The sequence below is a fragment of the Streptopelia decaocto genome (genome assembly GCF_964273445.1).
Source record: "Streptopelia decaocto genome assembly, chromosome: 2".
NCBI classification, from domain to species: domain Eukaryota; kingdom Metazoa; phylum Chordata; class Aves; order Columbiformes; family Columbidae; genus Streptopelia; species Streptopelia decaocto.
The window spans coordinates 41,389,815-41,411,704 of record NC_138655.1 but is presented as its reverse complement, the minus strand read 5'-3'; the positions used below and the strand labels follow the sequence as shown (position 1 = coordinate 41,411,704).

The 21,890-nt window shown below is 35.4% G+C and overlaps 1 protein-coding gene across 1 annotated transcript in view; it reads left to right on the top strand.

Moving 5' to 3' along the window:
- The window catches only part of RP1 (RP1 axonemal microtubule associated), a gene marked incomplete at both ends in the record, with an annotated part of 175,464 nt that overhangs the window by 34,084 nt on the left and 119,490 nt on the right, over positions 1-21,890 (top strand). The window contains 9 exons of the mRNA XM_082044556.1: positions 1,380-1,483; positions 3,475-3,648; positions 4,293-4,505; positions 5,585-5,762; positions 7,412-7,543; positions 13,957-14,159; positions 17,346-17,435; positions 19,651-19,783; positions 20,062-20,213. Of these exons, the coding sequence (XP_081900682.1) occupies positions 1,380-1,483; positions 3,475-3,648; positions 4,293-4,505; positions 5,585-5,762; positions 7,412-7,543; positions 13,957-14,159; positions 17,346-17,435; positions 19,651-19,783; positions 20,062-20,213 (1,379 nt within the window). The remainder of the gene's footprint in view (positions 1-1,379; positions 1,484-3,474; positions 3,649-4,292; positions 4,506-5,584; positions 5,763-7,411; positions 7,544-13,956; positions 14,160-17,345; positions 17,436-19,650; positions 19,784-20,061; positions 20,214-21,890) is intronic.

Below are 21,890 nucleotides of genomic sequence, written 5' to 3'. Positions count from 1 at the left end.
AACCAAACACAAGTACAAAATTAATGCAGACACTTATCATGCAACTGTTCTGCCTTTAGAACGATATCTTTCTCCCTTCTTTCAGATTTGTTTGTTTTTCTTATATGTGCAGCAATTTACTCAACAGAAGCCTACAGGTGCTTGCTTGGGAATTGTTGTTTAAATTTTCATTTAGGGGCCCTGCTTCTTTGTGTGTGCGTTGGAATAAAGCCTTGTGACATAAATTATCTACCTTTCCTAATAGAAAATTCTGCATTTCAGATACTGGTATAACTGTTTGTCTTCAGCAGATCCAAAGTAATATAATTCAAAGGCCTTCAAATTGATAATGATAATTTGGTCTAGGGTTTTTTAATTTCTCGGGAAGCTTTATCTCGGAAAGCATTGTGACACTTATGTGTCATCCCTATCTTGCCCGAAGGACTAGAAGCCCCATCTGTGTTTTATGATTTGTGACATCGTCCCAATGGGCACTATGATTCTTGGGTGTATAATACACATGGTCCCAATGACACCCTGAAAATCTGAAGTTATGGACATCACAGAAGTCCTCCAGAGAAAGCTACACTTCAGGCAACATAATGTACTGGTAGAATAGTTGTCTAAAAAAAAATCAGCTGCTGCCACTGGGAACAGTAAAAATGACATTACTTTATCTTTCATCAGTATTTTCTAGCTATAAGAGGTAATTGTTTGGAAAATTGGCCTCATATAAAATTTTAGAAGCCATGAGCTATGCTGCAAGATTTGCTTTACAAATTCTAATATGGATACAGATAAAATGAATTCTCTTTTCCTATTATTTATCCTGTTATTTATCATGTTTTATATTTATATTTATATTTATATATATATAATATATATTTATATATTTATATTTATATATATATAAATATATATATAAATATATATATATAAATATATATTATATATATAAATATATATATTTATATATATTTATATTATATATATATATATTTATATTTATATATATATTTTATATTTATCATTATTTCCTGTTATTTATCATGTAAATTCATTTCTGTAGTCCAGTTCATTATGCTGGAGTCCTCAGATGCTTTTTATGTTGTTTTTTTGTTTTTTTTTTTTTTTTAAACATACACATTGGTCAAAAGGAATTTGTTCCTTATCATTACCTCTCAGGGTTTTTCTCCTCAAGGCAGTGAAGTAGACAGTAGTCTCTAGATGCACTTTCCTAAAGGAATGTGGAGATTAATTGATCAGAGAGGTCAAACTGTTGAGTAAAACACTTCATTAATTCTTTTTCCTTGAAAATGATAAACTATAGATTGCAATTAAATGTAAATGTTAATTGGTCTACTTTCATACTTCTAACTTTTTTTTCATTTAACTCTTAGGTCTTTTTGATGTAAATGTCAAAAGGAGAAATATATGTATATTCAGCAGTCATCAGATGCCACGGCTTGCGCTTGCTCTTGTCAATGGTCGTGTAATTGGAAAGGTAGCAAATGCTGTTACTGATTTCTGCTTCAGAATTACATTTCAATTTCTGATTCAAAATGATGCTGTTTTTAATCTGTCTAATACATAATTGTACTTCCAGTCAGATAAGGTGGAAAGAATCACAGAACTGAACCCAGGAAATTGACAATGAATAGGCAAATCTATACTTAAGACACTGGATGGTTTCTCAGTTTACTTTTTACTCTTTGGTAGGATTTTTTAATGAACTAAATATTTGATGCAGGAATACTGGGCCATTCCAAGCTGTTATTTATATTGGCTTGTCACATGCTGGCGAGGTACCTGGAATGCCCTAATATTTCATCTTTTTGGATAAATATAAGTTCTAAGGATTGATTTTAAATGTCCATTTTTCCCTTTGTGTCTTTTTCTAAGTAATATGCCTGACATAAGCAAATTGAAATATTCCAGATTTGTTTTGATCCATTATGGTTTGTTTCATACCATTTTCAAAGTCTTACTATTGCCTTTATTTCTCAGCACTTGCAGTACACAAGTAGGCAAATGGAGTTGTAGAAATTAGTTCTTTCTGATTAAATTCCTCTGTTGATGAGGGAAGAAGCTGATTCCCTTTCACTTTTTTCAGTTCTTCCCGTTATTTATCCAGTGAATAATTTTATAGTCAAAGCTGGTCCCATTCCTCTTTTACATGATGTGCACTGGCATGAGTGGGAATAGAGTTCTCTCAGTGGAGTCTGATTTCTTAATGGGGATGGCATCAGGCTGCCAGACAACTGTCAGACCTCCTTGCAGGACTTTCCAGTGTTCATGTTCATTGGTGTAATTCTGGTACAGAGAACCTTTTGCAGTATGTCACATTGCAGTATTTCTTAATACAGAGATGTTATTAACTGGGTACTTAAATTTGAACTTTCTCTTTTCTGATTTGCTACTGACATGCTTTATGAGTTTCAGCAACCTCTAGAAAATATAGATCTCAATTTTCTTACTTTTAGTTGTACAAGGCATTACTTTTCCCAAGGAATGTGAAAAATGCTGTAATTTAAAACTTTTGGGGGTCCTTGGAATGAAGATAGGTAAATGTAAAACAAAATGGCAATACAAAAATAGCAATTTGCTTTACAATGCATACTTAATTATACTTTGGGGACATGCTGGTTCACTTGTTTCACAGCCACTTCTAAAATACATACAATATTTCCTTTATTTTTAGAAGTATATTGAATCTGATAGACATTTTTTTCGACTATGAAGCTTTTTCTTCAAAATGTAGTGTATTGGAAATGAAACATTTCCCCAGAAATACTGATGTTTTCAAAGTCTTAAAAATGCTGAAAAAAACGTTAGGCGATGTAAGCCAGAAGTCTTTTAAATTATCGGGCTGATTATTAGCATTTTACATTTATTAAGATCCTACTTTTATTTAAACATGAGAATGATGATGGAGTTGATAAAATATTTAAGTAGGTGTTTTGAATATTGTGTGTTTTATACAATGGGATCACATAGTCTGCAAACCTGAACAGACAAGCTTGGATAGTGTGTTGCTGTACTCTTTCATGCAAAACTTCTGAATCCTTAAGTGTTTTCTGTGAGAAGAGTATAAGTAAATGAGGAAAAACACTGAGGCATATGAAGGAGGTGACAATGTTGCTGTGGTTCATTTTCTGTCTACATCAATTTCATATTCCAACCTCCTTTGCCAAGTTTTGTCGGCTGAGACATTAACTATCTCTGATTGATGCACCTATGTATCTTTCCTGTTATCCCCAGATCTGTGTCATCTTAAGATGAACTGTTTCTGTGCTTTGAAATTCTTGAGTCCACAATTTTAGGACTTTGGTGTCAGGACTGGAAATCTGAAAAAGATGAAGACATTTTCGTAATAGACTGGTAATATTGTGGAAACTTGAACAATACAGAAACTATATTGTAACACTCTCTGTAGTGGATTTTGCCATACATAGTAATTCATATAATTTATTATTCCTACTTTTACTTTGTTAGAGCAAAGACAAGACTTGCTGTGAGCTCTGTGTTCACCTTCAACCAAATGGTTGCACCATTCTTGAGTCAGCCAGGATCCCAGGTCACACTGTTACATTTAATCTTCAAGGCAAAGTAGCTGATGAAACAACAGGATATGCTGGACTTTCCAAAGAATTTGTTGTGCACGTCAAGGTAAGGCGGGCAGAGGGAAATTAAGAAGACTTCCAAAATTTACTGTTATAAACCAGATTGTAACTAGTCAAATGTCCGAGGATTGCAAGCTAGAAGAGTGATCCTCCCCCACCAGGTGGAGCTAAACCACAGCTTAAGAGGTAGGCGGCACTTGAGAAGTTCTTTACTGCTGTCCTTCGGGGAGGGATGCCGACTCTGCAACCGGTACATGCAAATCGGGTGGGCTGTTACACAGAAAAGATGCATCTCTCGACTTTTTAGAAAACCTTCCAAAAGCAGGAGGGTAGATGCATACAGGAAAGCTGCATGGGAAATGACTTAATTTGAAAAGCAAACAAGTTCCTTGACTTGACACTCTGCCTGTGCTCTGGGTGTTGTGCTGCACTGTTGAACAATAAAAAGCAGGGAAGCTGAGGAGTAGGGAACGATTTCCACCATCCAGGTTAGTGTCTGCACAGAAAGCAGCAAGTATTCAAAGGCTGGAGGTATACTTGAATTAGTTGAGCATTATTAATTTACATTTTACATGTGGAAATGCATTAATAAGTGCTTAAAATAAACCAGTATGAACAATATAAATGTCAAAGTTTAATATGGACAAAAGCTGTGCTATTCACAAAGGACTTGTTATCTCTGATCTGAAGGGTGTGTTTCACCATGGTGCCATCATTCTGCTCAACACCAGTTTCTGCCAGGCTCTGTCCATGAAACCTGATGGGAGCTGCAGCGGAGCAGGTCAGCAGCAGCAGGAATCCTACTGGAAGGTGCATAAAATTGTCTCCGGAGTCTGCATGTTTGAAAGTGTGAGAAACCCAAGAATGTATCTGAAGATCAAAGATGACCAGTGTAATGGAACAGTAAGCTCATCTTGTTTATATTTCTCTCTGCAGGTAGTTTGAGTAAATTGTGAGTGATATCAGAGAATACTTTTTTACTCATTTGGATAGAAATGGGATAAAACATTGAACATTGTTGAGATTTAAAATTATTCAGATTTTTTTTTTTTTTCATTTACCCAAGAAAAGGCAGAAAAATATAGAAAGAGAAGCTATCATGTCTATTTTGCACCAGATTGTAAGGATTTGATTATATTTTTAAACCATTGAGAATGTGGATGCAGTTAAAATTTATTTGTTGCTAGATAGCTGATGACTGTCTGTCAAGATTCTGTTAGGCTAATTTGGTTTTTATTAAACAACCACAGTTATACTGGTGTGAGTTTGGAAGAAGTTGAAGTGCCGTTGACATCCTAGCTGTTACAAATCATTCTGTTTTGTCTGAAATGAAGAACCTGATTTTTTACTTCATCAGGCAACCACATAAAGTTTATTCCTGAAGTGCCTCACCACACTAGGCTTGGGGAATCATTGAAATATTCTGATTTTTAGTCCTACAATATTCTCCACCAGCTAGGATTTTAGCTGTTGTACATTTACATTTGAGAGCAAAAAAGATAATGAGACATTAGTATTTGCTCATTAGACTCAATATTTACTAATCCTCTGTCTGTTTGCTGATATGAACTGATATAATTGTTTTGAATGTGACAGAGCACAAACATGTTCAGGGGTTTAGAGTGATACTGAGTTTAAATAAATGGATAATAAAACTGACTAATGAATAATTAAGATGCAAGCGGATTATGTGGGAAACTCCTTTGAATATATCCTAGACTTTGCCTATATCCTAACAAAAATACGAATACTTTTATATGTGATCTTTCACTTACTCAAATTATGTGATCGATCTTTCTGTTCATAAAGGAATAAGCAAGGCCAAGGTATGTGTGTGTAATAATGTAGGACCTTGTGAAGAACCTAAAGTTAATCTGAAATATTATTAGAAGTTAATAATATTTAAGTCTTAAGAAACATCCAACTTGCCTAGCTACATCAGTTCAATTGTTGAATCCACATTTCTTTTTTTGATTTCCTAGAGTACAGGTGATGAATACTGTCACTTCAAAATTGAGAGGAATTTGGAAACTGGATCTGTAAGTCTAGAATCAGTGCCAAACAAAGGCCTATATGTTGGTCTCCTGCCAGATGGCCAGACTAAGCCACTCATTAAGACGGGAGAGAAAAACATTTTTTTCTACCCACAGATCATCAAATGTATGTAATTACTTAATAATCTATAGCTTTCTTTAGTGATTAGTGTTTCTGATGACAAATTCAAAGCCAAAGTGTAAAAGCAAGATTGACACAATTTTCTTTGTTGTGCTTCAGTAATTTTAAAGGTGAAAAGTTTATTGTGCCCGCAATTAACGTCTCCTACGTAGTTAGTTAGTTTTTTTTTTTCATGTCTTTCTTTTTATAACAATAAATGATGGAGAAGAAATCTATTTTTTTTTTTTTTTACTGAACAAATAAAGTTCCGAGTATAAGAATCAAAAAAGGTGACAAGTCAGAAATGGAGATGACTTCCTAGGTCTACTCCCCATTCTGGCCACAGATTATGGAAGCCTGGGAGATGTTTCCTTGCTGACAGCTATACCCCAGTCTTTCCTGATTTTATAGGGAAAATAGTAGACTTTAGAGAGGGCCTGCTTAACAGTGTTCAGTTTCTTTTGTAATGGTGTGAAATACATTGTACTTCCCCCACTAGTATATTGATTATGTGATTCTTGTGTCCCATAGTCAGGTTTGAGAGCTATTGCAGCCAGAGAACTCCCTCACTAGAGACCTGACCTGTCAGCTAGCCAGGACTCAGAAATTAGCTCTCAGCACACTCTGGATCACTGTCACTGGACTGTCTACTTGTGTCTTCCCCTTCAGGAGAAAGTAGTTTTTAATTTGATGAGCAATTGACTACCAGACATAGATAGCTGACTTGGATTATAATGCAGAACACAGCAGAAACACAGTACTCGTATTCTTATCCAGTGTAAATAGTCAAAGAGGTCAAGAAATGAAATATCTCATGAAAATATTAAACTGGCCATCAGTTCAAAATTGAGAATTTGGTCAGATTTTTGCCAGACAGAAGCAGAGCAGGGTCATCTCGAATGCTTTGACCAGCAAAGGGAAAATATCAAAATGTACAGCCAGTCTTATTATTAATCACTCTATATATATTGTGAGTGAGACATACAGAAGCATTATGAATATCAGTGTAAGGATATCCCTACCATTCAGTCCCTACTTGCTATAAGGTGACAAGAATATTTCAGTTACTGAGTCCTTGTAGAAATGAGGAAAGTATTTTTCTTTGTTACTTTTTGGAAGATCAGGATTTTCAATGGAAGTTCTCAACCAAGCAGATCTTACCTACGCCATCAAAATAAAGCTAAATGTTACTTCATTACAGGCTTGGATTCTCCTGAATTCTGGTCACTAAAGAGAAGATAAAAGGAGCTGATATTTTCTATGACAGCAACCAAGATTGTCTGTTTGTCACTTCATATTATCAGAAGTGATCTCTAGAAGTTTACATTTCAGCATTCCCACTCTTCAGAAAGAAAACTTCAGGGGGGTGGAGAAATTTATCTTGGGGAAAACTACATTTTAACAAGTAATTTTATTCAAACATCAAAGTTAAATTGCTAGTCAGATTTTCAAAGTGATAAACAGGCTTTTCTTGGTATGCTAACAATAAAAGTTAATAATAGCTAGTGGCTGTGCAATACATAAAGATTTTGGTGTCCACTGCATTCATTGTAAGATCTGTGATTAGTGTTTGTCACTGAACATATTTGAAGTTTCCAAACAGGAAAAACAATTGATTTGTAGCTAGTGACAGAATGTACATTTTGTTGTTTTAGCTGGCTGGGAAGAGCCTATGGGAACATCTGCAGCACCCAATCGAAAGAAGAAAGACTTCAAAGAATCTCAGTTCCAACTAGCAAAATCCCAGAAGCTAATATCTCAAAGTTTTGCATCTTTCCCACCCTCAAGTAAGCAACAGTTTACAAACTAGCTGTGATACAGTGTTGTGTTATGTCTACCCTCCATGCACATTTGTAATGACTTACCTCAGGAACGACAATGAATAGCTTTTCTAGACTATAGACTTATACATAAATGCAACAAAAAATGTTGCATACATGCAACAAAAAATGTATTACTTTTTACTGTTTTTTTAAAAGGGCATTGGAATATGGTTTATTGATAAGGCAACAACTAGCTTGTAACGAGCATGATAGCTTTATACCTATATTGAGGCAGGTAGGAATAGATAAACAATGTTTTAATGTTGCTTCTGGAGTGACAGTTTACCAGATATGTTTTACTAGAATAAACAAGCACTTTCTTTAACTACAGAAGTTGCATAAATGATCTCAGATAATGATTTCCCCAATTCAAAAATTTTACAGGAATATTCAGTATCCTAGTAACCAAAGAAGGTGTGACTAAGAAACTAAACAAAACAGGGAATGATACATCTCTTGTGGAGTGGGGATGACTATGTTTGCTTTTTATTTCAATCTACCCAAGGTGTCTGTCTGCACCACCTGAATTGTGTTGTATCGCCACAAAAAGTAGATCAGATCAATGGAAACTACTGAGGTCTACACAGGACATTGAGGCACATTCACGTGGTGGAAAAATATCTGTTACCTTTAGCGATCCTTAAAGACAAGATTATATTAACACTTCCACTATGGGAGACATGCTTAGTCAGCTAAAGGTGGTCCCAAAGGCATTAACGTAGTAACTGGGGTGGATTGGTTTTGAATTAGATCCTCAGACTGCTATTTTAAAGTGTACATAAAAAGTCTGGCAATGTGAACAAGACATCAAATATGGGATACTTGTTCGCAGGGTATGATGTGAGGTATCAAGAAGGATCTCCTGGCTGGAAGGGTTCCCAGTAGAAAAGGACCTGGGGGTGATGGTCAACAGCTGGATGAATATGAACCAGCAGTGTGCCCAGATGGCCAAAAAGGCCAACAGCATCCTGGCTTTTGTCAGAGCTAGTGTGGCCAGCAGGATTAGGGAAGTGATCATACCCCTGTACTCGGCACTTGGGAGGCCCCACCTTGGGTACTGTGTTCAGTTTTGGGCCCCTCACTACAAGAAAGGCATTGACGTGCTAGAGAGAGTTCAGAGAAGATCAATGAAGCTGTTGAAGGGTGTGGAGCACAAGAGTTATAAGAAGGGAACTGAAGGAAGTGGGGCTGTTTAGCCTGGAGATAATGAGGCTGAGGGAAGACCTTATCACTGTCTACAACTACCTGAAAGGAGGTTGTAGCATAGAGGGTGTTGGTCTCTTCTCCCAAGTAACAAGTGATAGGACAAGATGAAATGGCCTCATGTTGCACTGGGGAGGTTTTGATTAGATATTAGGGGAAAAAAAAGTTCACGAAAAGGGTTGTCAGGCATTGGAACAGGCTACCCAGGAAAGTGGTTGAGTCACCATCCCTGGAGGTATTTAAAAGACACGTAGATGTGCCTCTTGAGGACATGGTTTAGAGGTAGACTTGGCAGTGCTGGGTAATGGTTGAACTTGATGATCTCAGAGGTCTTTTCCAACAAAAATGATTCTATGATCCTATGAATTCAGTCGAGCCAAAGTATCCTGGTTAAATTCAAAGGATAGGTATGGATTATTATCAATTACTGTTAGTTGTTTCTGGCAATGTTCCCATTCTTAGCTCAAAACACCCTCTTTCTGTTTCTATTTGATCAGAGCTCATGTTGTATCATAGTGTCACAAAGCCTTCCCAAAATCTTGTGGATTGTCAGCAACTGGTGAGACATTTGAAACCCATGGCAACAATACACAAGCCATCAAACTTGTTTTCAAAGAAGATGGTTGATTTTAAGGTTGGATACAAAGGATCCTTTTATAAAAGCAATATCTGCCATGAAATTGGTTACAGAGAGTCTATAGCACTTTGTAAGAAGTATTTCTGACATTCAGAAATGTGGCTCTACTTATGCAAAATGAATAGAAATATCAAAGTTAGTTACTCTGCCCTTCAAAGAAAATGCTCATTTTTAGTAAGATGTTTTCACTTAGGATACTGTAAAGGTAACTGACTTTTGATATATAGAAGTGAGCCTCAATTTTCAAACTGATATTCATTAAATACTCATTTTCTTTTTTCACTCTGAGTTAATGTTAGAAAAAGGCTGATGTTTGTATCGAGTGCACAACCCAGCAGTACACTTAGCATCCAAACTCAGAGTAGATTAATACTTAGACTGACCGGGCCATCTTTTTTATGTCTGTGTCTGCTAACCAGTAGCTGTGTTTTGGTTGTTGTTTTCAGAAATAATAATTGATTTAGGATTAATTAAATGGAAAATTTTACTACAGTAGTTGGGGCTTCTCCTGTTACAGTGTGAGTTCTCTGTTCCTCAAGAAAGACCTTCCACTGTACCAAGGATGACATCAGGTTCTAGCTTCCATTGAACAACTCACAGGATGGAGAAATTAGAGTAACTGTTAGAGACAAGTCAGCTGAAAGCCACCACATCATAGACTTAAGAAAGATGAAAATGTGCTCCCCAAATCAGAAGGGAAAAAAAATACATATGTGGTTAGAGGATCACAAAGTCTAGGGGTAAAGGACATGAAACAGAAGACACTAAAAACTCAAACCAAAAACTGTGGGTTTTTTATAAAGCCCTTTTTACTCTTCCATTACCCATTGCAAAAGCAAGCCAAAATCAAGAATCCTGCTGAAAATATAGACTTGTGTCATATTATGCATTAACTAGTGAGCATGCAAGAATCTCATGGTATTTCCCAAGTGATTGCTGGGGTTTTTGTCTTTGTTTGCTCCTTGTGTTTGTCAAATCATGTTTAAACTTCAATAGTGAAAAGATACCTGTGTGTGCCAGTGAAAGCAAGGGAAGAGATGTCATTAGCTTCCATGACACAAACACAGTCTCTGATGTTGAGAACATCTTTGTGGTTTGGTATTAGCAAGTTGTATCTCTGATAAATTATTTCTATACCCTCCGAATTCCTTTTCTCTATGCCTGGTATAATGTTAGTTACTTTTAATTTTTAATATATTTTACTTACAAGGGAAAATAACATACAAATAAAACATAATCTCATTTCCATTTGGTTTACAAAAAGATGTAATAAAAATTCATCAAATTTATTGTCCAAGCTTCTGCTCTAGAGATTAGTTTTTCTAATGGTTCACTCAATCATATGATCTTCTGGGACAAGATAATTTTATTTTTGCTTTAGATTTAGGATAAGTAAATAAAAAATAAAGTTACATTTATGAAACTATATGAAGGATTGTGACTTCATCACTCTCACGCAGGCCTATCAGAATGAATTTTTGTCTCAACAGATTTACAGATGGTGTCATGAAGTTCAAACTCTCATGACTAATGCAGAGTAACCATCAAATCCTCTTTCCAGACTGGAATATTTTTAGCCTATAACAAATTAATGCCACTCATTTCCATTTGTAAGAAGAGCCAGTGAATTGTGAGGCAAAAAGCATCCTAAGCCTGTGAATTGTTTGTACATTATAATTGTTTTCAAGAGGTAATAGTTTGAGGTTGCAGTAGGTTGCTTTGGTAGCAATAACCTGAGTACAGAATTCTTGTGCTAAGCATACAGAGCAGCCTGGATTCCTTCTGCTTCTTGAATACCTCTGCATTTCATTAAAATTTTCATCTCTTTGCCGTAAGAAAGATGTGGTTTTAGATTGCTGGAAGGAACTCTAGCTTTCAGAATTACAGGTGAGAAGATGGGTAAATACAGTTACAGAAATTTACACAGTGAAGGTCTCAGAAATATTTATTATATCAAAGCAAGTACTTTACTATAGTTGTCTTCTTTCAGCCATGGAAAGACAAGTGTCTTTAACTTTTTATTCAGGTAAACATAAAATGTGCGCCTTTTGCTTTATTTTTAGTATGTGGATTTTCTTTTTTCTTTCAGAATAACTTGCTCTCAGTCATGATGAAGAATACAATAAAACCAGCAATTATTATGACACTATTGCCTATTTCTAAATTACTATAACCATTCAGAAGGCATACCACTGCTGTTAGAAGCATTGGTGTAGAAGTCATACTACTACCGTTCCAAATTTCTTAAAAATTGATTAACCAAATGTTACAGTCTTTGTCAGGGCTAACATTTCCCCTGACTCCAGATATTAGTCCTTATTTATGATATAACTTTCTACTGTATCCTAATTCCTTTGCAATTCCTTGTGCAATTATTTCACTTAAGAGTTCAATACTAGTGGATTATAATTCAGGTTCAGTGCTTTAGTTACCCTGTTAATTTAACCTATAGGACAACCTGATGATCCAAGCAACTATATAATTCCTTTTGAGTATGACTTTTAAGAAAGAAACATTTATTTAATAATGAGACATTTAAGGAAATGTAAAGGGAAGATCAGGATCATGTCTCAGTATTGGATCAATCCTGCTTCACTTATCGAATTTGCTTCAGTGATGTTTCAGCAGGATGTGGAATGGGTTGCTTACAAGTGTTGATTAAAATGCAAGTCTCCCGGATTCAAAACTGCTTTTCACTTTGCCTTCAAACTTGTATGTTAATGCTAGCAACAAAGCACAGATAAATTTTTCAGATTTCTGTCACAGGTTTTGCTTTATCTTGTTTACTACTTGTACTGGACTTGACTAGGTCCAACTTAATTTTATTCATAGCTATCTGTCTGGTGATGTGTTTTAGCCTGGTGACCCAAGCAGTGTTGACAACACACCAATGTTTCAGCTGTTCCTTGAACAGCACTGAGTCTATCTCTGTTACTCTGCACTACCAGTGAGTAGGCAAGAGGCTGGGAGGGGACACAGCTGGGACAGCTGACCCCAACTGACCAAAGCGGTACTCCATACCATAGACTGTCATTCTCAGCGATAAAGCTATAGAGGAGTTTTTCCAACGCAGTTGTTACTCAGGCATCATTTTGCTTGTGGTGAGTGATTGCTTTTGCGTCACTTATTTTTAATTTTTTTTTCCTTTGCAATAAAGACAGTTTAATAAGTAAAGGGAAAACTCCATCCCAGAGAAACTCAGTACGGCATTTTAATCAAGTAAATAGAAAAGAAAAGGGCTCTGATAGCAAGGTATGTAGTGCAGCAGGAACATACATGGTGATGCATTGGGAATTCTTCAACAAATCTGTATCAGTGGCTATTTATGAATTCTGCAAAATTGTAAGTGAATTCCATTATGTGCTTGGAGTCTCTGGCCTCCACAGAAAACTACTTAATGGATGAAGAATGAGCTGAAGGATACAAATGAAAATTAATCTGCAGCACAGATTATATTCATTATGGTTAGCGAATTAAAAGTCTCTTTGCAGTCACATGAAAAGGCCTCATGAAGAGCAGCTTGAGAGCCCCTGCAGGACATGGTATATAGGCAATGTGTTGGTTCATTTTTTCAGATTTAGGGTTCATATTTGCCTCTTGTATCAGAACAAATTAAATTATAAATTCTCGGGGCAAGGACTCCCTGTTTTGTAGAGGATTTCATGGTCAGTGGTCCCATTATTGAGGAGTTGTGTTTCAGACATCTGATGTTTATAAACTCCACTTTGACTGGAATACTCACAACTAAATTCTTTCATCCCAAGAGAGTTTATTTTTTTGTATCTCATGTACAGAGGTGCCATTTGACATCTTTGCATATATATATTTCTGTTTAGGGTAGATAAAAGATCACTAGGTGCTATTCTGAAATGAAATGTATGTTTTCCAAAATTATATTTGCTCAGCCATTAAAGCTGTGAAATTTACTCATAAAGTGGTACTGTGCTGCAGTCGTCTCTTTCATGCAGAACCTGCCTTAGCCCAAATGCTGGTACCGTATGTGTAAGTATGGTTGGACAAAGATACATTGTGTTCCTTTTTGAGTATTTTAGAGTATTTAGTTAATATTTAACTTAAAGAAAGTTAATTTCCTGAATGATTTTTTTCATTTGAAATGAAAATTATCTCTATTGTCAGACATGATTCTGCTAATGATGTCTGAACACAAGGCATTAGAGGAATATTTACAAGTAATTATACTCATTTCTAAATGTCACGTTAAGGAACTAGAAGTGTTGATTTAATGCACATAGTTCTGCATCATAGCATCCTTACTCTGCACCAGAATATGTATAAAGAATAACATGATGATACCGCATGTGAAAGATATTTGTTCTTTTCCAGTTGACTCTTATAGCTCAAATAATCTGTACATTTTGGTCTAGACAAGAAACATAAATCAATATTTTCTGACTCTCACTTGCTGTGAAAAATACAATCCCCTCTCTGTTATGGTCTCCTTATGTGCTGAAGTTACAACAGCGACTGGCAGTTTCATGTCGATTTTCATCTCCCACTAATGTTCTGTATTTCACAGAGGAAATGAGAAATCCCCAAGGTGGCAAGTGTCCCCTTCCTCCAGATGATGAATGGAAAGTGTTAATGCTGACAGGAAATGCAGGAACTGAAGCAAATGTCATTCTCTGGATATATGGAGACAAAGGAGTAGCTGGACCAATAACTCTTGGCAAGGACAACAGAAAGCAGCTGTTTCTTCCTAGGCAGGAGAACGAATTTCAGGTGGCTAATGAAGGCTTAAAACATAATTTAATGTGTACCTTTTCAAAGATTATTCTGTCTTGTGAAAAGAAAAAAATGTTTTTCTCCCATGTTTACAGCATACAATAAATCTCTATCTAATCTCTATGAATTCTGCATTAAATCATCTTGATGCCTATAGTTAGCAACAGAGGAAATGCTCTTTCTTTTAACCCCCTCTCCCTCATACAGTAGTCCAAATGGGACAGCTGCAGGAGTAAATTGATTTCTTTAAGGTAATTGATTTGAAATTAGCTTTAGAAAATATCCACTCCTAAATAAACCATGCCTGATCTAAGACTTGTATATCATTTAGGGATCTTTAGTAATGAAATCTTCATGCATACATTTTTCAAAGCATCCTATAAAATGTGTACTGTGGAACTGGTTCAGTTACGGAAGAAAACCCTTTTTTTCAGCTGCCGTATTATAAATAGCTGAAGTTCCAGAAAATTTACCTATGAAATTACTAAGAATCCAATAAAACCTGCATGTTATCATGTCATGAAAACACAGAGTTCTGCTAATACTTAATACCCCACCTCTATTGTAATAAGCCAATTACATCTAGGTAGTCTGAGAGGAAATAACCAAAGGGGCTAAAACTTCTGTTTTGCTTAACTTTTTTCTGCCTGAGACACATGTAACACACCTCTGGCTTCAGCTAACTGAAGAAGCAGTTATGTTTTCCACATTTTGTGCACATTTATTTTCTGCACTTATCAACTCTTCTAATACAATCTTGGCACAAACCAAGATTGTTACTGTCAACAATATTAATAATAATACTGTCTATGAAAAGGACATAGACAGGAAGATAACCAACTCTAATGTCAATTTTCTAAGCACGTAGACTATATTCCACAGGGAATCCTGTTCTCCTAATTAGTGAATAATTTATAAGTAACATGGGGTAATGGCAGCTTTGCAATGTTAATCCATACATTCTAAAGAGATGGACCAATTTTTTATTTTTTTTTTTCTCTAAAATAGATATTGCCCATTATGGCTGTGCACTGTGGATATTGATCTTGTGAGAGAGCAGAATCTTTCAGCACCTGGGGCTACTACTGTGATTCTTTATATCACGCTGACACTACTGCTTTCAGGCATGAAACAGCAAATGTCAGCGAAGTGCTTTTCACTCTTTAGTCCGCGGTAGATAAATCCACAAAGAAAGACTATGACTAAAAGCCCTTTCTTCTTTTTTTTTTCCTCTTTAAACTTTATTCTGTACTTGTTTAGTGGGATAAGTCTTCAAATGAGGGTAGGAATGTAAGACTTGAAAACATTACATCTTCTTTTTACCATTAATATCTTTCAGCTTGTTTTTTTTTCACTGATATGTTCTAGAGCAGAATATACCAGGTTTTATTTTTTAAAGTAATCAACTTAATCATAGCTCTGGCCAGGAGTTCTAGAAAGAAGTCTGCTTCAGAAAGCCTGTAATAATCAGATGATAACTTGGAATCAGTTTTCTTTAACCTTTAGTTTTATCAGCAGTATGCCCAACTATTAGAAATTCAAGTAGAACTATCTTGAGAAATGAACACCATTCATATGTGGCCTTCCCTCTCTTGCCTTACTTATGTGAGTAGTCATTGCCTGTTTAATCCTTTCTAAGACTGTGCACAAGAAAAATCAAGAAGCATACCAGAGTGTTTTTCTGGAAGATCTCTCCTTGTTTTAGGCAGAAGGAACTCTTTGTATCCTGACGTAGTTCAGTAAAAATTCAGTACATTTATGTTTTGAATTAATAATTAATATGATTAAATTAATAATTGAATTTTTTTTAAAACCAAACGGCTAAAAAAGGGCTTTATTAGAATAAACAGGCACCATGACAGCACTGTATGTTCAGTGAACACCAGGTCTGTGAATTCGAAGACAGTATATCATATTACTTGACAAGTGGGTTAGTTTGTTTGTGATATGTAGGAAATGATAACAGTTGTTTTTTTTCAGTCAAGCTGTATAAACACTCTTAATTTACTACTACTTTAATTCCAAAGTCTCCAGGTTACCTCTAATAAGACAACTTATAGAGAGAGTTACTATGCAGCATAAGCAAGAATATCGAAATCTGGCTTCACAGAGCAAAGCTATTTTCTTAAGCTGATGGAAGACAGGAACCATATTGTCACATCAGTGCTGCAAGCCTGGAGTTAACATTTATTTCATTAATAAAATTCAGGTTGATGTAGCAATGATACCAATATAAATACAGGTGTGAATTCCACAGATTCTTTCTCAAACAACCCTTGTGATTTACTGAGTGCATTTCAGTGTTAGGAAAATCAAGGATAAAAGTTGTTTGCTTCTAGAAATCTTTGACTAAAGCATGGTAACACTGACTAAAACATAAACGTTTATTATACAAAAGCACAAAGAGACACTGAGGTAATTCTGACATGTGATGTTGCTGTGCTGCATTATGAAAGATTTGTGACCTGTGATTTAGTGGATTGAATTTTGTATTTCTCATTTCTCTCATGAATGGCCCTTGCAAACTTTTTTGTTTCTTTTTTCTCCTCAAACTTTGAAGAGTTCAAATATCTGCCAAATCATTTCCCTGGCAAGCACTGTGATTTCACTAGGCTATAATCTGGTCAAGCTGGGGCTCAGGCAGAAATTCACATAGACAAAAGAGAAGCAGTCTCTTTTCTGGATCCTATAATTCAAAATCTGCAGATAAAATTTTGTGCACTGTTTCTGTACACTCAGATACTACAATGGTTCAGAGAAGTCTGAAACCAATTGCAAAGATAAACATGCAGTTCAATGTATCTTTGTTTTTTTTAATCATGTGATGTAGCTATATTTTTTCCAGAAACATAGCCCAAATTGAATGAATGGCGAAATGTTGAAATACAGGGCAAATGAGGTTTACGCATAAATGAGAACTGGATTTTTCAGTTAATTCACATGTGATGATTGAAAATACAGGAAGGGAAATTCATAAGTCTGTGCTTGCCATTAGGATGCTTCTTCCTCTCTATGTGTGGGAAACTGACTGAAATGGCTGTTAATCTTTATTTGGATTTAGTGTTAGTTTGCAAGTCATGGCCTTAATTAATCAGCATGCAGCCACTACCACACAAGTTTAAAGTGTACATTATATGTATCTTTGCATTTGGTTATATGTTGTATTGGTCTGGCTTTATTCAGGTTAAAATAAAACACATTGGAAATATCTACAAGATAAGAATTGAACTCAATGGATTACTTAATGAACAATCAGAGTGGAACTTACAAAAGGTGAGATTTATTATGGTGACGTTTTCCTGTTTTATTAATTTTTATATGAATGAAAAGCCCATCTTTTAATGAAGCCATAGTTTCATGAATCACAAAACGCCGATTGCGATACATTCTTATTGCTTTATGTTCTTAGGTTTCTTTATACATAAGCACTGACACAGTCCGTGTCCTGAGAACTGGAAGTATGTAGCATTATTTTGCAAGTATTCTTAATTCATGTAGTTTGTACATGACACTTTTAGTGTATCGATAGGTTCTACAAACTTTTGCTTTCTGAAAGCTCACCTGTACTCTTCAGTGTGTTAGGGAGATTCTAGCTGTAAATTCCAGCTGTGAAAAAAATGAAAATGATGGAGTAACAATTATTCCATGACAACTACATGTGAAGAATGAACAAAGTTTGCTTAAGAGTAGGCTCGTTCTAATTGATCCAAACATAAGCTGCCCAGGGAAGTGGTGAACTGAAAGTGTTTAAAACACGTTTAGATGAAGTTCTTAGGGACGTGGTTCAGTGCTAGAGTTAGGTTATGGTTAGACTTGATAATCCTGAGGGTCTCTTCCAACCAAAACAATTCCATGATTCTTTGTTTCTGTAGCTCACAATTATGATAATTTTCAGGGAAAATGAAACCGCTGTTTTTTTTTTTTTTTTCAGTTTGGTGAATTATTCTTTTCTCCTTCTGTTTTAACTCATTTTTTTTCAAGATATTTAGGGATGTTCACCAGATTAAATTCATGCTAACACTAACCCCCATGTAAAGTATATTTCAGTATTGCACAGAAGCATTCGTGTTATGTTTCTTATTTTGAGTCTGTAAAAGACACAAGCTTATCCTTTGGCCTTTAATTCATCTTAAAAAGCCTTGTTTAGACAAGCAGAATTACACAGTAATAACACATTTTGACATTAACCCAAAGGCCTTAACAGTGACTGTACCAAAACTGAATGTAAGTATAAATGTTTCAGCTGCTCAAATGGTTGCACGAATCTTACTATCCATTTGGTAGTTACAAAATATTTCCACATCATTATGGCTCAAATTTCATAGTGTAACCTTGTGATTTAAAATATTTCTTTCACAGAAAAACAAATCAGGTCAAAAGCTGTGTTTTTCTGACAAAGCAGTTAATATTTTAATATTTGCGATTGTTATGAATCAGCAGGGGGAGCTCTGCCAATAAACATTTGCGTTTCAGAATCACTGCTGCAAAAGTATTTATTGTTAGAATAAATACATGTTTTGGTGTTAAATGTTCATTTTACTTAAAATAATAGTTTATTGGAAAAGTGAGATACAGGAATATATTGTCCTGATTTCCTAAGGGTTAGAATTTGAATATGAATACTTATTTTCGTAATTTTATTTGCAAGGCTTATGCATGCTATATACACATTCAAAACATGACCGTAGAAAGACAGTTGTTTGGTGTTGATTTCCTTTTGCTAGTGAATGCCTATGGAAAAAAATCGTAGTAAGCATTGCTATAATTCAAGACTAGGAAAAACTGCTCCCGTAAAAGAGATGAAAGACTGCTTTAGTTATAGGAAGCAAGTAAGACAGATATCATATGGTACAGTGGCAAATAACTTGAGAATTTTAATTCTAACTCTCTTCAGAGAAATAGAGGGTGCTGGTATTCAGATTGTCTTTTGTTCTGCTGTCGAAGAGCCAAATATAATACAAACTGATGTAATATTTCAACATATCCACTCCTTGCCAAAGTTCAGAAGGATATAGATGAGTTTCATCTTGTTTTCATTTTAATGTAAAAATTTGTCTCTCTTTCCACATCTTCCAAAAGCTCAGTCTCATCTAATCTTACTTATCAGGAAGTTTTCGGTCTCCAGTACTCCAGACAGTGTTACATAGAGGTGGTTCACTGACAGATTTCAGAAATGTCAATTACAGATTTGTTTCTTCCAAGAATAAGATAATTTTAAAGTTCAAGACATATTCAAAGAAGAGAGGCTGGCAGTTTCAGCTGCAATACCACTGGTGTGAAAAAAATCTCTAGTGAGGAGTCAAGTTGCAAAGTAGTGGCCAAAATAATAATGTTTTCGCACCGCAATTTTGCATGCAATATTTACTAATCATGTTATTGTCTTCTGTGAGAGAAGAAAATCTATACAAAATATGTTTTGCTATTGAGAAGTAAAGCACTGGAAAGTGAAGAGAGTCCTGAATCATAGTTGAAATTTCTTCTTCCCTAGGTGACACTGCAACATATAAAGAGCAAGAAAACACTGAGTTTTCCAGCAAACACATGGCTGTCAAGGAATCGTGATGGTAGAGACTTTGTCTGTGAACTTCCAGTAGTGGAAGCTGGAAAACCAATCTATCCAAGTATGTGTGTGCTTCACAGTAGCACAGTTATGTATATACTGGTTGACTGTTTTTCAGTAGTAATGTCAGCTGAATTATATTCCATTTGCTGTACATTCATAAATGTGGCCTTAGCATTCTTAAATACATTTAGTTTTACTGATTTCTGGAGAATATATTCCAGCCAATTAGTTGCAAATCAAACTTGATGGCATTGCTTCCATTAATCTAGAATAGTGAGTAAAATGAATTGTGATTATATATAACTTGTATTTTCTTCTTTTGATTATTTTTGGAAGTTGTTTTATACCATGTTTATGTCTACACTGGTGACTTGGAACAAGCTGATACAGATTCTGCAGTTTTTCTGTGTATCTATGGAGAAAAAGGAGATTCTGGTATAAGACTTCTGCATAAATCTGGTACACCAGAGACATTTCAGCAAGGAACAGTAAGTATGAAAAACAATTTGCTTAGCCATATAAATAAAACTAAATCACTATTACTAGTTTTAACAGGTTCCTGATAGAAAAGATCACAGAGTTTTAGCAAAATATTTTTTTAAGAACTAAGGAAAATAATTTTCTGCTGATCCAGGAATGACTAGAATGAGTGAAAACACAGACAAATAAAGTGATTTGAAGAACAACCCCCAGGATGATGAGAAAAGCTGCCTATAAATTTAAAACCTATTCTGTTGAAGTATAAGAAGTTCCAGCTGGCTCAAAATATGTGCACAAAAATTGTTACGTGATTTCAGATCTTAGTAGGACTGTTTGTTATGTATTTCTTTTAATGGGTAATAGTACAGTATTGTGATTAATATTTAGATTTAAAGTACTTTTCTTTCAATAACTCCTATCTCCTCCATAAGTACCTTGTCCTGATTTTCTGCAGTTGAATTTCAGGGACTACTAAATCTAATCTCAGCCTTCTTATGATCTTGTATTAAGCTTGTTTCTCCCTTTGTGAGCTATTGAGAATTAACACTTGTATGCCTAACAAATGGTACCAAGCTGTTAGTGGAATGTGTAATTAGAAAATAAAGAGCAGTATCTGAAATATGAAGCATGACAATAACCTATAGGTAAACAGATATATCTATACTATCTTAAAATATAATACCATTACTCATGCATTAGGTATAAAGTTCTACTCCAATTGAAATTCAGGATTTAAGTGGAATTTTCTGGGGGGATTATTCTAGCCAGACTGATGGTAAATTGAGTGTATTATTTATACAGGGGCTAAGGGAGGTGCACTTTGTTATGGAAATGGGTGAGCGAGACAGTGTCAGAGCAGGGCCTGGGATATATTGTTTTATGACAGAAGCTGTTGAGTGCTGACTTGAACAGCTTGATTTTATCCCTGCCACAGATATTCTACGTGATATCAGGCAAATCAGTTAAAGTAAAGCTTCCTTGAGTGACCACTTTTTGTAAGTGTCTGTTTTGCTGCCTAACCCGTTTAACATTTCTGAGCAACCATAGCTGTAACTGAGGTTCATTCAAAGACAATTCTTCTCTGGACATATTAAGCTCTTTGAAATGTTAAATATGCCAATAAATTAACCCCTCTGTTTCTTGGTTTAGCACCAAAACTACTTCGCATCTTCAACAGCTTTTGACGGTAATCTCTGTGTTTTAACTGCGTAGGTAAAACAAATATACAGACAACCTTTTGAAAAATAGATTTCAGCATTTGCAGAAAACTGGGGTACGATTGAAAAAGTGCAGAAGTGAAGTCACTGGGGAAATCAGTTCTGCTTCACTGAACTCTTTGTTTGGTTGCAGTAAATAATGCATAGAGTCATAAAAATAATGAAGATAAAAAGCAGCATTAAAAGGCTGCAGTCCTGTCTGTGCACAATTTGAGGCAGGGATCCTTCAGAGAGAATAGCTTGTGATCATATATTACGTGTACACAAGGGAGAAGTAAAGTTGCACAAGCAGTCTCAGTTCTGCCATTTGCCAAGGACTGAGAACTTTACAGATATGAATTTTCCAGTGTAGTTCTTTCCTTCATGTTCCTTTTACTGAGAAGTGTGATCTGGACCGTTACATTTAGAGAAAGTTATATGCTTTTTACTGTGACAGAAAGTTGCCAACCTGAACATTTCACCTGATCA